The sequence below is a fragment of the Culex pipiens genome, chromosome 2, assembly GCF_016801865.2.
Source record: "Culex pipiens pallens isolate TS chromosome 2, TS_CPP_V2, whole genome shotgun sequence".
Classification (NCBI taxonomy): domain Eukaryota; kingdom Metazoa; phylum Arthropoda; class Insecta; order Diptera; family Culicidae; genus Culex; species Culex pipiens.
Genome location: NC_068938.1, coordinates 177,443,801 through 177,461,392, shown reverse-complemented (window position 1 = coordinate 177,461,392; position 17,592 = coordinate 177,443,801). Strand labels below are relative to the sequence as shown.

The following is a 17,592-nucleotide window of genomic DNA, read 5'->3' as shown; positions in this document are numbered from 1 at the left end:
GAGATTTAGTGGCAGATGTGAATCATCAATATTTTTAAAATAATTTTAAAGATATCCTTACCTCCGACCCGCGGGTCCACGCGGCCACTATCGAGTTACAGGTCAGGATGGAGCGGTCCGCCTGGTAGCAGGGCCGCCCATTTTCCCGCGACATGATCTCCAGCTCCGGTGACGAGCCCTGGCACTCGTGCAGGATGATGTGGTTCAGGTAGGGCACACTCGAGGCCGAATCAAACACCGGCTCGTACTGTTGAGATGAAAAGAAAGTGGGGGGAAAAAAGGTATTAATGTCAATGATCAGCGCTCGAGCCGGCTCTTGTGAGCAGAAATTGCATTTCTCCACTTGTTGTTACACAGAAGCCGAAATTTCCAGTGCCTTTCTGATTGCCTTCGGAATGTTTGATTGATATGTTATAAATTTGTCAGAGCTTCAGGGAATGGAGCCAGGTGAGGGGTCCTCAGAAGCAGTGCTTCCCATTTTCATTTGATCAATTTAATATTGCCATTGGATATATTCCCCTTTTGACGACCGAGTGTCCGAGGCCCTCCACAGTAGATTCGATCCGAGATTGGACAATTGAAATAATCCTCGTTTACTTGTTCCACCATACTGAACGGGGTGGTTCATACAAATAATAATATTTTACAAACACAAAATTAAAAAAAATATTCCCAGCAAATTTGAGTATCTTCTTTAGTAAATAACTATGAAGAGGTTTAATAGTATTTAATATTTAAATCTTGTTGAATAATTTATTAATCAAAATTCACTGATCAAATCTAAATTTTATTGTCTGTTTTCACAATTTTAAGTGTAGTAAAGTGAATAGAAAAATAATCTTTGAGGTGATTTTGTTCAAATTCGACACAAATACTCAATTTTGCATTTTTTTATAATTTCCATTTTGTGTCACCCTTGTGTAAAGTCAACATATATAATAATATAGGTAAAGACTTTGATATCAGTTTTTTAACTTGGTATAAAATTTCCACAAATTTTAAAATGATGTTTGACTTTTTTAAGCGTATATTTTTGATTTAAAATCATAAACAGATAATTTTGTTTTATTCTTGTGAAAAGCATGTCCTATTTTTTTGTATCAGTTCGAAAAACTAATTACACTAAATCCCCCATGTGCGCTCTTTTTGGGGGGGCGCACACCGGGGGAGAGCGCAATTCGGGGGAGCGTTATTTCGGGGTTTGAGCGCAAACGGGGGGAGCGTTTTTTCGGGGTTTGAGCGCAAATCGGTGGAGCGTTATTGCGGGGTTTTGGCGTAAAATGGGGTTTTCTTCTTAAATGTACTTTATTTACATATAAATGGAACTTTTGTATAAGGGGTCATTCACAAAACACGGATAAGGGGCCATCCACAAATCTGGGTATCCAAGAACTCCCGGAAGTCATGCCCTAGATATCTACTTGATCAACGGGGGTCTATATGGGTGTGTTAACCATCGGTATAGCTTCCGGTAGCTTCAGTGAACCACGATGGATATTCTGGGTTACGTTGGATTGTTATGGGTCCTCCAGGAACTCCCGGGAGTTATTACCTGATGTTCTATCTGAACAACGGGGGTCTATATGGGTGTATTGACCATCGGTAAAGCTTCAGGTAGCTTCAGTGAACCACGATGGATATTCTGGGTTACGTTGGATTGTTATGGGTCCTCTAGAAACTCCAGGGAGTTATGACCTGATGATCTACCTGATCAACCGAGGTTTATATATGGATGAATTAATCATCGGTATGGCTTCAAGTAACTTCAATGAAGAGTTCCTGGAGGACCCATAACAATCCAACGTACCGTAGAATATCCATCGTGGTTCACTGAAGTTACCAGATGCTATACCGATGGTTAATACACCCATATAGACCCCCGCAGGTCAGGTAGATCTTCAGGTCATAACTCCCGGGAGGTCCTGGAGGACCCATAACAATCCAACGTAACCCAGAATGTCCATCGTGGTTCACTGAAGCTACCGGAAGCTATACCGATGGTTTACGCACCCATAGAGACCCCCGTTGATCAGGTAGATCCTCAGGTCATAACTTCCAGGAGTACCTGGAGGACCCATGACAATCCAACATGGCAAAGGGTATCCATTGTGGTTCACTGAAGCTACCTGAAGCTATACCGATGGTTAATACACCCATATAGACCCCCGTTGATCAGGTCGATCATCAGGTCATAACTCCCGGGAGTTCCTGGAGGACCCATAACAATCCAACATGGCGAAGGGTATCCATCGTGATTCACTGAAGCTACCTGAAGCTATACCGATGGTTAACACACCCGTATAGACCCCCGTTGATCAGGTAGATCATCAGGTCATAACTTCCAGGAGTTCCTGGAGGACCCATAACAATCCAACATGGTGAAGGGTATCCCATGTGGTTCACTGAAGCTACCTGAAGCTATACCGATGTTTAAAACACCCATATAGACCCCCATTGATCAGGTAGATCAACAGGCCATAACTCCCGGGAGTTCCTGGAGGACCCATAACAATCCAACATGGCGAAGGGTGTCCATCATGTTTCACTGAAGCTACCTGAAGCTATAACGATGGTTAATACACCCGTATAGACCCCCGTTGATCAGGTAGATCATCAGGTCATAACTCCCTGGAGTTCCTGGAGGACCCATAAAAATCCAACATGGCGAAGGGTATCCATCGTGATTCACTGAAGCTACCTGAAGCTATACCGATGGTTAGTTCACCCATATAGACCCCCGTTGATCAAGTAGTTATCAAGGGCTTGACTTCCGGGAGTTCTTGGATACCCAGATTTGTGGATGGCCCCTTATCCGTGTTTTGTGGATGACCCCTTATACAAATGTTTCATTTATATGTAAATAAAGTACATTAAAAAAGAAAACCCCAGTTTACGCCAAAAACCCGCAATAACGCTCCCCCGATTTGCGCCAATTAGAGCGTTATTTGGGGGGAGCGTTATTTCGGGGTTTGAGCGCAATTCGGGGGGCGCAAAACGGGGGAGGCGCAATCGGGGGGAGCGTATTTAGGGGATTTAGTGTAAATGCATTTAAAAGTCAATATTTTGTTATTTTTAAATAAAAGTTGTTGATTTCATTGGACATTACAATCTTAATTTTAAATTAATGCCATTCTATTAAAAATTTTCGCAAAACACTTAATTTTGATCTGAAAAGTTAAATTTTATTTTAAAACCTCAACAATAAATTTTATGTGAAAGAACATTTTTTTTTTCATTTTTTTCATTTGTTGCGCTATCGCCATTCAGATAAAAATCCCAGTTGGAGGTGGCATTGTTTTCAACAAAATTTTCCTTAGCGGTGTACTTTTCCAAAAAAATGTAAATTGCTTTTAGATTGCAAATTAAATTTTAACAAAACATAAAATTGATTCCAACCATGATATTTAGATTTGACAAAAAACCTTTTTTTCAAAAATGTATAATATGATCAAAAGGTTTTTGTCACTTTGTACCATAATTTTAATTTAAAGATGACATTTGTTGTCATCTTTAATTTATCCATATTTTTTAACAATTTTTGTGTTAATTAGTGAAATTTAATAATGTTTATTATTTTGTTTTACTCCTAACCTACAATTTTGTCGAAGACACTAGCCAAATCGATCTGAAATTTTTTCTCCAGATAAAAGTTATAAACATTTATATCATTAGGGCGTTCCAGACGTTTATACATAGTTTTAGTCCAATGCAAAAATACGAATATTCATTGTTTACTGAAGTCTCAAATATTTGCTAATAAATCTTTCTGTAAAATTGTGAATTATTGAGTTTAGGTACTTCTAATAATATATTATTTATACGTTGGCAAAACACATGAGAACAAACTATCAACATATCATACATTGTCAAAAAAAAATATATTGTTAACATTATTTGGAATATTTTATGCTGCCAAATTTTAACATCGAGCTTCATATTGGTTTTTCTGCACATTTTCATCTAATGGATAACATATTTAAGAGTCGTTTAAATTATATTTACAATCATTTTTTTTTTAAAGAAAACCTTCTTTTCATATAAGAAATCTTCCTTTTTTATGAAAATAATGAAAAAGGTTATAATTTCTTATTATCTAATTTCCATCAATTTTGTCGATTTTCACTATTTCTAGTTTTGTTTAAAAAAAAAAGGTCCTATTAACTATTGCCTTTCATATGTTTATAGGACCTATTCAAAAAAAAAACTCTGGATTTTTTTTTGGCTTCAAATTTGAGAGAAACCACTTCCAATTAAACTATTTACTACAGTCCAGACTAGATTATACAAAAGTTTTGGAAAAAATCACTTCAAATAATCGAATTACGAAAAAAAACATTTTTTTTTCATTGTCTCGTGGTTGCTGTTGTTGTCGCGGTTGTCTTCGTTGGTTGTTAACCTTAAGTATATCCCCTAAACTAATCAAACGTGAGTAAGAATTTTTAAATCCAAGATGGCAACCGTAATGGCTATAATAAAATGCATTTGGTGATTAAAAAGGTAATCAACCATTCAAATTTGACTTAAATGTAGTCTTAAAACTCTATTTTGGTATTTAAAGTAAGAAAGTATGAAAAAAAAAACAAAAAGATAGTGAAGAATTCGATTATCTGAAGTCCCATACAAACCTTCGGATAATCGAACTTCGGATAGTAAAAACCTCGGATAATCGAGTATGCACACTTGATTTCAGATAAAAACGCTTTTCAGAAGCTTTATTTAAACGACAAAGTGTTGATGTATCAACATAGGTGCCTGATGGAAAAATATGCTGTTCTATTTTTATCTATAATGAAATCAGACATTAAAATGCAGTGTACAGAAATAAGTTACAATGTATGTAAGTTCAATTTTATAAAAGGGTTTCACAAAAGATTTCTGTTTGTAACATTTTAATTCAATCAACAACACAACCCTATTCATCAGAGTGCACCCATCCACGTGAAGGGGTCCCCCAACGGAGGTGGATTTAAATCTGGCTGGAAATCGCGCACATTCTTTAAGGTAGGTCAGCACCGTGATGCCGCCACCACCACCATCGGAACTCCGTTCAACCGTGGCACGATGGCAGCCAGTCAGCCAGCAAACAAAACGGTCACAGAACCAGCAGCAAAAAAAGTTCCACCTCTCGCCCGACTATCGTTTTCATTTAATTACATTTTATTTACATTCTCGTGATTTCGCAATTAAAAATATTTAACGGCAAACAAACGAATGAGAATTTTTCCGCGATTGGCACACAAAAAACGGATTGGCGGATGGACGCTTGGGAGGTTGAGGGGGGTGGTATTGTCGTTTTCATGTATGTTTCGTCGGTTGGATCGAGAGGTACCCCCCAGCACACCCGGTGGCAGCGCAGTCAGTGGTGCCCGCACGGTTGCCCTGTGAGATAATATCTGGCAGTCATGTGCAGGTCAGTGTTGCCAGCCAGGCACTGTGGAAGGCTCCAGCAGTCCAGAGTTGGTTGAATGAACCAAAGGGGGAAAGATAGAGGCTGGCGCTGTGCTAATTGAATTGGAAAATGTAATTTTCATCTTTTTTCGATTGCAGAGTGTTCGAAGTAATTTTACGGGATATAGATATTTTTGCCTTTCTTACAAAAGAAAGGTTTAAGGTTTGGTTTTGGAAAAACGCTTTTTTCAGAAATCTAAAAAAATTCGTGCACGGCGAGGATTCGTCCCAGGAAAAAATACTATTACTAAATTGAAGGTTTAGATGCGCTCTTTCGATTGAATTTTCGCCCAAAACCCGGAACTCAAAGTCTGATTTTTGAGAGCTCTTTTTCTGAAATACATGGCCGATGTCTGTATCCGCTCTTAAAAATTTGTGTCTTCCATCACTGGAAAACCGCTCGTAAAACCACCATTTTTAAAAGCCAGATCTGTAGCCGTGGGGTCGGAGACGAACATTTTATTTTTCGATTCACAATTTTCGACCAGTAAATGTGGTCAAAGCCATTTTTAGAGGTATTTTTTGGACTATTTTACAGATAACACTATCAAATTTAAAGAATTCAGTTTCAAACAAAAAGCCATTCCAAAACATGCGCCATAAACTGTTTGGGCCCAAAATTTGAAGCTTTTCCAAAATGTATTTCCAGAGATATAGCGATTTTAGTGTTTTTCGTCTTATTTTTACCCTATTTTTTCCTATTAAATTTTTGGATTTCTGCAAAATCATATACTGAACATCAAATTCGAAGTCCCAGCCCATTCTCGATCGAAAGCTCGACAAGTCGTCAAGTCGAAGCTTCAACGCCAGCGCTTTTACGCTTGCGCGTTTTACGCTGCGCGTGAAAGTGTTCTTTCTGGCTTCTCATAATTGATTGACTAAGTGCAACAGCGATACATATTTTTTTAAGTTAATCATAGACTAACATTATAGACTGAGTACCCTTTATTTTTTTTCTAATAATGTCAATCCAATATGTTTTTCTTAATTAAATTTAAATGTCTTGCGACAAATAATGTACTTCTGAAATTAAAAAAAAATGACATTTGAGGTTTAGCCTTAAAAGATTCGAAGCTTTAGGTAAAATTCTTACTGGATGGTATCATTATGTTTTTGAAAAAATAATTGCACCAATATATTTCTCGGAGTTTCATCATTTTGTAAGAAAGGCTCTATTTCACCTCTGGTGATATTAAATCGGGTTTTTGTTTTGGAAAGGGTAAAAAGATATTTTAATTTTGAATGAGTGCTTGAAGTTGCATATGAATATGTACATTTTAAGTATGAATTGATTTATAATTTGATAGTTCCGCTTCCGATTTCAATGATGTATTACACAGCAAAAAAAGTTGAAATTTGAAATGTTGAAAATTTGGTTGGTAGAATATTACCTATTTTTTGAGTAATATTACTCAAAAAATGTGTAAAAATGTGAACCTGATGAGTATCCATTAGGGTGCCCAGAAAAAATGACCCCCTGCTCCACAAGCGAAAAATGGTTTTTTGGGTTATTTTAAGCATCTGTGTAAATTTTGAGCGAAATTGGATGAGATTAACCCATTAATACCCGAGCCTGAAGTTGGCAAAAAAAATTTATAATTATGTAATTTTTTTTTACATTCAATTTTCAATAAGAATCTCACTTTAAGGAATATTTGGATGAAAGTAGCGCACCGTGTAGAGCAAACACTAGGAAACTGGAGTTTTTCATACATTTTATAGATTTTTTCCATACAAACTTCACCTCCGAGTATCAATGGGTAAATGGTGACCGATTTTGCTCATATTTGGCCCAGAGTCCTAAAATAGGTCAAGAAACAATATTCAGCTTGTGGAGCGAGGTTTTGAGAAAAAGTCCCATAATCTGGGCACCCTAGTATTCATCAGAAACTGGTGAAAATTCACCATTTCCTGATGTTTACATTTGTTTTACACACAAAATCTGTCACCATTTCCTGATGAATATTACCATCACTTTTTTTTGAATACATAAAATACAAGGCAAATTATCCACTACACAGAAAAAAAAGTTGAATTTTTGGTTGGTTGAATATTACCTCTTTTTTGTGTAATATTTCTTTAAAAATGTAAACCTGATGAATATTCAGCAAAAACTGATGAAAATTCATAATTTTCAGAGGTGAATTTATTCATTTTTTTTGCCACACCATTTCCTGATGAATATTACCATCATTTTTTTCTGTGTTTTAGAATATTTAAAAGATACACAGCAAAAAAAACTGAATTTTGGAAGGTTGAAAATTTGGTAGGTTGAATATTGCATCTTTTTTGAGTAATACATATTACAAAAAAAAAATGTGTGAAAATGTGAACCTGATGAAAATTCACCAAAAACTGAACATTTTTTTTCGACACAAAATCTTTTACCATTTCCTGATGAAAATTACCTTTTTTCTGTGCAGCTTTTCGCATCTTTTAATTTTTGGGCTTTTTAAACAAAACTGTTGAAAAAATATTCAAAATTTGTACCTCGTACAAAAGCACAAAAAAAAATAAAAATGAAAATCATATTGATTTTTGAAATGTGTTGTCCACACAGAAAAAAAAATGATGGTAATATTCATCAGGAAATGGTGACAGATTTTGTGGCAAAATAAATGATAAATTTTAACACAGAAAATGATGAATTTTCATCAGTTTTTGATGAATATTCATCAGGTTCACATTTTTAAACATTTTTTATGTAATATTACACAAATAAAGAGGTAATATTCAACCTACCAAATTTTCAACATTCCAAAATTCAACTTTTTTTTTCTGTGCAGTGAACAAAAACAAATCCAAACAGTATAGAAACTTTTTAAAAAATCGTGTTTGAACATTTTACACTTGCAAAGAATGAAATTTAAAAAATTAGGCCGTTGCAAATGTTATTCATGGTTTATGCTCCCCCTCTTCTTAAAAATCGGTCAGAAAAATCAGGTGGCAATTTTTTTTTTCAAAAAACTTCAAAAGAAGTTTAATAAACTGAAAACAGTCTGCACAGAAAAAAAAAGTTGAATTTTGGAATGTTGAAAATTTGGTAGGTTGAATATTTACTCTATTTTTGAGTAATATTACATAAAAAATGTATAAAAAAGTGAACCTGATGAATATTCATCAAAAACTGATGAAAATTCATCATTTTCTGGGGTAAAATTAATCTTTTTTTTTGCCACAAAATCTGTCACCATTTCCTGATGAATATTACCATAATTTTTTTTCTGTGTACAATGCATTTTTCTGCATTGATAATCATATTTAGCAAGTCTTAGATCTATAAAAAAAATATTTTTAATTTTGGAGAAATTCCAATGCACAGCACCGCATATATTTGAAAAATGAAAAATTTGAACATTTCACGAGAAGGTTTCAATCATTGAAAATCGGATCAAAAGCTATCAAGAAGATAGAACTTTCTGATCAATTTGGTGTCTTCGGCAAAGTTGAAGCTTATAGTTTGGAATATTCTGAATATTAGGTACACGAAAAACATCAATTCTTTAAATATACTTTTTATCACAAAATAACAATTTTGACAAACTTTACCCTCTTTGTTTTCTTTTTCATTTTTTTTTTGTAATTTTTAGTTCCATAGTAACAGTTCAATAGGGCGAATCTGCGTTTGTTAACAAGCAGTCTATCCCTTTCGCACATGTGACAGTTCACCTCAAGTGAGAGGGGGATAGACTGCTTGTTTACAAACGCAGATTCGCCCTAATTAACTACAGAGTTAGAACAAAAAAAAACAACAATTCTTTTCACTTTTCGCTCATTAAAATTATAAAAAAAATTTGGTGAAATAAAGTTTTTGAAATAAAAAATTAATGAAAAAGTAGTTTTTTCCGTGTACCCATTTTTTATAAATTGTCCTTAATCCTTACAAACGAAACAGTATTCAAATACATGCTCAACAAAAAAAATTGATATGGATTTTTTTTAGAAATTCTATTAAATTATTCACTTAAATATAATTACGATTTTCACAGAAAAAAAATGATGGCAATATTCATCAGGAAAAGATGACAGATTTTATGGCAAAAAAAATGATTAATTTTACCCCAGAAAATGATGAATTTTCATCAGTTTTTGATGAATTATCTTCAGGTTCACATTTTTACACATTTTTTATGTATTATTACGCAAAAAAGAGGTAGGGGGGATTGCTGGCAGCTCTGATCCAGCCCGGTTGTGTACTCCGTCGCGCGTTTTTAAATTAGCATTTTAACTGTGAAATTTTACCGAAGGCCGTGGCAAAAGTAGTTAATTCGAGACGGGTGACCTGGCTTCACACGAGAAACATGGAGTTTCTTCGAAATTTGAGGAAAAACTGTAGTTTTGTGATAATTTGTTTTGTGTTATTTTCGTTCTGGTTTGATTTGCGCGACATCTTGACAGGTTGCTTTGGGTGGTTTCAGTTTTCATCGTTCCGCAGCGTGGTTGTATGAAAGTTTCTATGCAACTCGTATGCGAGTCAGTGGTGCCAAAATGATTGTTTTTCTTGAGGTGGCATAGTTTACAAATAGCAATTTAATTGATTTGTCGCGAGTGAAATTCAAAGCCGAAGTTAGGAAAAAATACTTAATGTAGATTAATAACAGCAAAAAATCAATTTGAAAAAGTGACTCATTGGTCGGTTGGATTGGCGAAAAATGCTGAAAGTGAAATAGAATCTCTCGATCGAGTTCATTCTGGATGTGTGTCTGAGTGATTGGCTGAGCTCCATTGTGGTTTACTTGACATCTCCGTTGTTTGGTGAGAGGAGGTGCGCTCGAAGGAAAGATTTATCTGGCTGCAGTGAAGGATTTCATGGAACTTTCCTTCGGGCCAACAGCAGAATTAGCGGGGAGCAAAATCGGGTGAGCCAATTCCAATAGGAATTCTTCTGAGAAATGAGAGTTTGAAAGTGTGTATGAGGAGGCGTGAGTGTGTGCGAGAAAGGGTTTGAGCCGGCACAACTGATCTAGACAACTTTTTTTGTGACAGTGTTGCCAAAGATTTGAATGTTCCTAACGAGATACTTTTTTATTATTTTTTTTTTCTTGTTTTTTTTTTGTTGTTTCAAAAGATTTTTCTGGAATTGTAAGCTAACTAGTGACATGCATTTTAATTTGTAAGGAGGTTAAATAATTTAAAATGCTTTTATTTTATTTTGTTAGCTTTTCTCAACATACAATAGTTTAAAAGATCTCCTTGTTCCGGCTCATTAAAGAATATGTGTATAATTTAAGGCTTTTTTTTTTTTTTTTTTTTCTCGATAAAAGTTCATTTCAAATATTATTTCCGTGGTAAAATTATGAAACTTGTTTCACGATAAGCGCGATGAGCATAGAAAAACGGCCCTTTGCTGGCATATTTTCTCGTCATTTATAATATTTTTCTTGGTTTTTGTATAGTAAAATAAATATTCACATTAATTTCCCGGTGGCCAAAAGAGTCAGGATTAGAAATAATTATATTGAACAGGGATCCTATCTTTCCGCAGCCGGCTGCCTAAGATTTGATCTTAACTAAATATTCGCGTCGGGATAAGCTTTAAAATTACCTAAAACTTAAATTAAAAAAAAAACTGTCTCAACAGCAGCATATTTTTTATTGCCTTGAGAATAATATAACACTCCATAAAAGTTCTAACATATGACAAATAAATAAACGGGAAGTGTCTCGACAGCAGCATCCGATTGCTTGCCTTGAGATTAATGCCACACCATCTAAACTCATTTATGCCAATGGTCGTATCGCTTGCTTAGAGCGACTCCCAGACCTTTACCCTACACAAATACCAACTCCACGCGACGCTTACGCAGCCCTGTTGTTTAAATTCGATCAAATTTGGTCAAACGGTCAATTTGGTCAAGTTCCACAATAGGGTTGGGAAAAAGAGCCTGCGGTTTCGCTACCTTTTTCTAAGTAAGTCAAGCATCAACACTTCCCGTGCTCCGAATCCTTTTTCCTCTCCCGGTGAATGGTGGAGATGGGAGCGGCCGGCAATGGATGGCTTTCATGGTGCTGCCTGTCCTGTTCGGGTAGAATTGGTTTTAATTCCCTTTAATCATTTTCTAAGCAACCTGGGCTGGACAATCATCACATATACATGAAGAAATCCAGTCTGCAACCCGCTAAGATCACCATCTCCATGCGAATGCGAATGCGAATATTACGCAAAAAAGAGGTAGTATTCAACCTACCAAATTTTCAACATTCCAAAATTGAACTTATTTTTCTGTTTTCTATTATTTGTTTTCAAGGCCCATAACTCAAAAAACAAAAGTCGGATTAGCAATGTTATAAAAAGAATTCTAGACGTTTTTTTTCAACTATATTTTTTTTCAAAGATGGACAAGAATGAACAAAAATTTTAAATTAGAAAAGGTGTGCATGAAATCAAAATTGCGTTTAAGTACTTTTCAATCTCAAATAATTTTTTTTTGTGCAAAATTAATCATTAAAAATTTGTTTGATTTTTTAATTCTTTTCTCAATCTTTTTTCAATATAAAAAATATCTAGCATAACATAAAATCGTAGAATATTGCTCGTTTTTGAAAACCAAGTTAATTTAAAAAAAATCTTGAAATAAAAGTTTACTTAACAAGCACATTAAAAATCCATAACCATAAACATTTGTTCGCTTTGAAAGCAATTTTTTTTTAATTTTCACAATAAAATACATCTCAAAATATATTACCTGTAACCAGATGCGTTCCGAATGGTTTCACAAAGCTTACAAGCCGCACCCAAATTCCGTTCCATTCGAAATAAATCCCCCTCTTTGCTGATTGCAACTTTTTAATTTTCCCATTCGATCACTGTTTGTGTACTCCCAGCCGCATTAATTAACGAACCAATAATTTGAAAACATTTCCACCGAAACCAAACACAGCGCTGGGTACCTGGGCTGCATTGCATTTCGAGCCTCGTCAGTAAATCCCTCCCGAAAAAAAATATAAAAATAAATAAAAATAACAGACCCCAAGACCCACTTCACGTTCGTTCTCATCAATTCAGCTAGCTTAAAGCGAGTGATTTTTTTTTCGCTCCTCAATGTGATCTCATTTGCCTCCATGAGAGCTTTCCTCCCCTCACTCGTGAAACTGCATCGCGAATGCATTCAATTAAATTTAATGTAACATTCAATCGCTTTTTTCAGCGCCACCATTATTGCTGTCTGTTACGTCGTTTTTTACCGTCCACGTGGAATTGGGTGGAAGGGGGGTACCAAGGAAAAATAAATAAATGCCACCGGTGTTCTTTTTTTCTCGTTCTCGCTCTCTGAGAGAGAGAGAGAGAAGTCAGGACAAAGAGGGCCCCCAGAATGGGGGTCACTTCGAAGGTGAGAGAGGACAGGTGTGACACGGTGCGGCGGCGACCAGGGCTGCAATTTGAAGGTAATGTCAAGTGTCGAGTTAATAAATTAAATTAATTTAAATAAAAAGAAACAGAGTTTGACAGTGAAGACCATTGTTCTTGGATATAAAAATTACGATCCCTGGTGTAGGACATTAGAGTAAAGATCCCAAGTTTTGGACATTAGAGTAAAGGTCACTGGTGTAGGACATTAGAGTAAAGGTCCCAAGTTTTGGACATTAGAGTAAAGGTCACTGGTGTAGGACATTAGAGTAAAGGTCCCAAGTTTTGGACATTAGAGTAAAGGTCACTGGTGTAGGACATTAGAGTAAAGGTCCCAAGTTTTGGCCATCAGAGTAAAGGTCACTGGTGTAGGACATTAGAGTAAAGGTCCCAAGTTTTGGACATTAGAGTAAAGGTCACTGGTGTAGGACATTAGAGTAAAAGTCCCAAGTTATGGACATTAGAGTAAAGGTCCCTACTCTTGGACATTAGAGTAAAGGTGTGAACGTTTGAGTAAAAAGCTCAGGTCAGTAGGGTAAAAGGTCCTATCTATGTCTTTCAGCTTCGATATTTTCATCTAGTACTTTTTAATAGAAATTTGATCTGCTAAACTTTTGATATCTCTGTTCAAACCCAACACCAACCCTGCCTTTTGTCAACCGGGGCTCCAACAGAAGCAGCGCAGGGTCACGTTGCCCGCGGGCAATTTCTCACAATAACGAAAAAAAAAATCGCGTTTCACAGCCTCCAACGTCACATAAACACCATTACGTGTGGTAGCTCAAGAGGCGGCTTCGGCAGGTTTCGCAACCCATGTGGCCGGGCAGATTACAATCGAGGGGTCGAACAAAACGGCGCACCGACTCACATGCAATGTAGGTTGCCATTTTAATTATTGGTACAGCGGCAGCAGTGACAGTCAAGTGATCTGCGAGGTCGAGGTCGGTGGTGGTTGAGGGGAGGAAGTTCAAAAGTCGAGATATTTTTACAGTTGCAGCGGTGTTTAGACACAGTTTACGAGGAAGAACGATTGAGAATTATGTTCTAAAGTAAAATAAATAAATTCAAACAGAAAATCCCTGCAATCCCTACCAGCTTATCAAACTACACTCAAGTAATTAAGCTAACCATTCGCCCTTCCATGCGATCCAACACGACCGACCCATATCCCTATCAATTCAAATTGCATAAACCGACCCGGGGAAAACCCCAACATATCATGCCAGCAAAAAAGGGACAAAACTTTTCTTACGCTACCCACGTAAACATCGTTACAGTCGTCCCCAAGAACCCTTACAGATCTCCGAATTGGCCGCAGAACTGACCATCGGGAAATTCTTCACATGCCCCAGCAATCCAATTAGCACAATTAGATGTTACAGTGAGGGGTCCAATTTAGACGTCACGTAACCTCACTCGTTGTGTTATGTTTGTTACCGAGCTGAAATCTGTCAACTTCTCCGGGTGTCGGGGGTTCGTATCTAGTTCGGTTTAGCCTTTTGGAATTCGCATTTTATCTGTTGGTTTCTAGGGTGGTACGTTCTTCTTCATCATCTTTATCAACTCTCAACACGAAAACATTACAAAACTTCATGAACCACCCTACCGACAACTACAAACATGACACAGAATATCACTCTTGTGCGGTTTCGTCCACCCACAAAGTCAATGCTATGGGCGTTGATTTTAACCTTCCCCCCCCCGAAACTCCAGCATCAATGTCTCCGAAGACAGGGGAAGATACTCTGAATTCCAGCTGGTTGCACTCGGACGCAAATTATTGGGCCAATGCGAATGTTTGGCCTGTTCAATGTGGGTTCAGAACCACAGCAACCGTAACTGAGAGTGATTTTGAAGTAGAACGAGTTTGCGACGAAAGCCGTGAATTATATTCAAAATTACAAGCATTAAACATGCATTATTCACGGTGACTTGATAAAGTTTATCAAATCTATGCTAAATTCACCCCAACGAACAGTACAATTAACTTTGGCCTCATTTGTTTCCCCAAGTAACCCCCAACCCATGTGTGTCGACACATATTGGTAGAAGAAGGTTCTGCTTGAGGAAGTCCTGGGGACACATTTTGCGGAAATAGATCTCTCTCGCAGCAGTGTCTATTGCCACATGCCTCCGCCATTATCTTGGTTTATCGAAACAGATTGCGGCTGCTGCTACCATCAGGACCGACATGGAGCAGGCTTCCATGTCCTGGGAAGAAGAGGAGGTTTGCCATACGGAACATCAAAGGGTTGTCGAGAGACGTTGAGATATTGCGCAAGTGAACGTCGCAAGGTTCCCCACCCCTTAAGGGACGATGTACATTGACATGACCTTCCGGGGGTCAGAAGAAGCTGTCGGTACATTACTCGATGTAACAGTCCAGGTCAGAGAGTCTGCTTGCAGCAGACTTAATTTGCGAAACCCGGCCAGCATTGTTTGCGGGGGAGTTGTTACAAAACAAAGAAGAAAAAAGAACACACTTGCTAATATAAGCAAATCAATAAAAGCAAACAAATAGCTGCTGGTACGATGCAGGTGGAGCTTTTTTTCGAACTCTGAATGAAGACTAAAATTGTGGGGCGAGCAACGAACAATCCAAACAACCAAACGAGTTGAACCAACTGGTTAACTCTGACAAAGAGGAAAAGTGCACACACACACGGCTGTAAAATGTGGTGGAAAATCAAACAAAACCCCGGGTTAACCGAGACGACAGCAAGGTGGGTTCCGTGAAGTGATTGTTTGTCTTGCTTCCAAAACTTGCAACGTCGTCCGAGGGAAAATCGAACCGAGGACAATTTAGTGCTAGAGCCCGGTGTGGCATGTGGATGTGCATTTGCATACCTCCTGTCTTCCACTCGTAGCTGCAACAAAAGGACAACTTTGCGCTTGCACATCACACCGAGAAAGTTTAGAGAGCTATCGTCCCGTGAAAGCTCGCCGACATCGAAAGGACACACTTTCGTTTCCGCCTTTGGGCGCTTTCGTAAAGTGGGCGATGGACAGGGGTGTAGCTTTGAAGGTTTTTTAAATTGAAAACTGACTTCACTTGACTTCAGTTGACTTCATTTGACTTCACCTGACTTCACTTGACTTGACTTCACTTGACTTCATTTGACTTCACCTGACTTCACATGACTTCACTTGACTTCACCTGACTTCACTTGACTTCACTTGACTTCACTTGACTTCATTTGACTTCACTTGTATTCATTTGACTTTACTTGACTAGACTTCACTCGACTTCACCTGACTTCACTTGACTTCACTTAACTTCACCTAACTTCACCTAACTTCACCTGACTTCACTTGAAGTCACTTGGCTACACTTGACTTCATTTGTGTTGATTTCACTTGACTTCACATGAATTCACCGGAATTCACTTGACTTGACTTCACTCGAGTTCACCTGAATTCACCTGACTTCACTTGACTTCACTTGACTTCACCTGACTTCAGTTGACTTCACTCAACTTCATTTGACTTTACTTGACCTCATTTGACTTGACTTCACCTGACTTCACCTGAATTCACCTGACTTCACTTGACTTCACTTGACTTCACTTGATTTCACTTGATTTCACTTGGCTACACTTGACTTCACCTGACTTCACCTGACTTCACCTGACTTCACTTGACTTCACTTGACTTCACTTGACTTCACTTGACTTCACTTGACTTCACCTGACTTCACCTGACTTCACTTGACTTCACTAGACTTCATTTGCATTGCTTAATCTTTTTATGGTAAGGAATCTGTAAGGTACTGCTTGAAGTCCGTAATAGAGATTAACAATTCTAAAGCAATTTTCAAGTTACATAACGGCTTTTGATAGGCCTACAACCCTGCCCCGACCATAAAAGATAGTTTTCGCCGGACGGTGGTTGATTTTAGGAGACCCCGTCCCTTCACCTGAACCTGAATCCGATTCCAGTAAGGAAGAAAAAGGACTTTTCCCGAGCTCATCTCCTGTTGGTAAAAAGGAGGGAATGACCAGCTCTCCACCACGTGATGATGTTGATGATGAAGCCGGGAATTATGTATGAAGGCGATACGGTTCAGCTGGAACGCAAATCTGCATTGAATCCAGGAACGAGGAGGAGGAGAAGGGCATCAACTCTGTTGCTTTCGTCCATAGTGAACCGAGAAACATGACGATGATGATGACGGGTGTTGTTTTAAGATAATGGCGTTTAGCATTGTGTGCTCGGAGCTTTCAACGGGACAACGGGTAAGTTCAGGAAATAAGGCACACTGGACGACACGAGGCCGGTTGACCTTTTAACGAAATGATAGAGTTTAGTAGGAAAGTTGGAATTGCTTTTTCCGAACGGTGATGGAATTGGTTCGTTCTAACGTTCCGAGTAGTTTCAAGTGGAGTCCATTATCGTTGATTGGTGCTAGAAATCAACGAGTTGAATTTCTGGGCTCGAATGGACACTTTTCCCGAATTCAATCTCGGTAAAAGTGGGTTTAAAAAGCAATACATTCTGGGGGCGCAGATATCACGCCAGCCATCAATCGCTGATTCGCTTTTTATTTAATTACCTCCCTTGCGGGGGAGGGGGGTTGGCCCAATCTTGGAAATGAACTCGCGCGCGCAATCGGCTTCGCGATGTCAGCCTAAATCAGTCCCCAGCTGGATTCGGCAAATAAAAATGGCGCACCGAAAATCCAATTGTCTACGTGTCACCAACAAAGCATGAGGGGGTGTTGTTATAAACACATAAATCTCGGGTTAGTTTTCAAAACGTCGTAAAAGCCAAACCCCTCAAGTGGGGAAAACCGATGA

The 17,592-nt window shown here is 37.7% G+C and overlaps 1 protein-coding gene across 1 annotated transcript in view; it reads right to left on the bottom strand.

The window, feature by feature from the left end:
• Positions 1-17,592, bottom strand: part of LOC120423917 (MOXD1 homolog 2-like) — a 395,154-nt gene that overhangs the window by 10,832 nt on the left and 366,730 nt on the right. Inside the window, 1 exon segment of the mRNA XM_039587898.2 lies at positions 62-247. Within this exon segment, the coding sequence (XP_039443832.2) occupies positions 62-247 (186 nt within the window).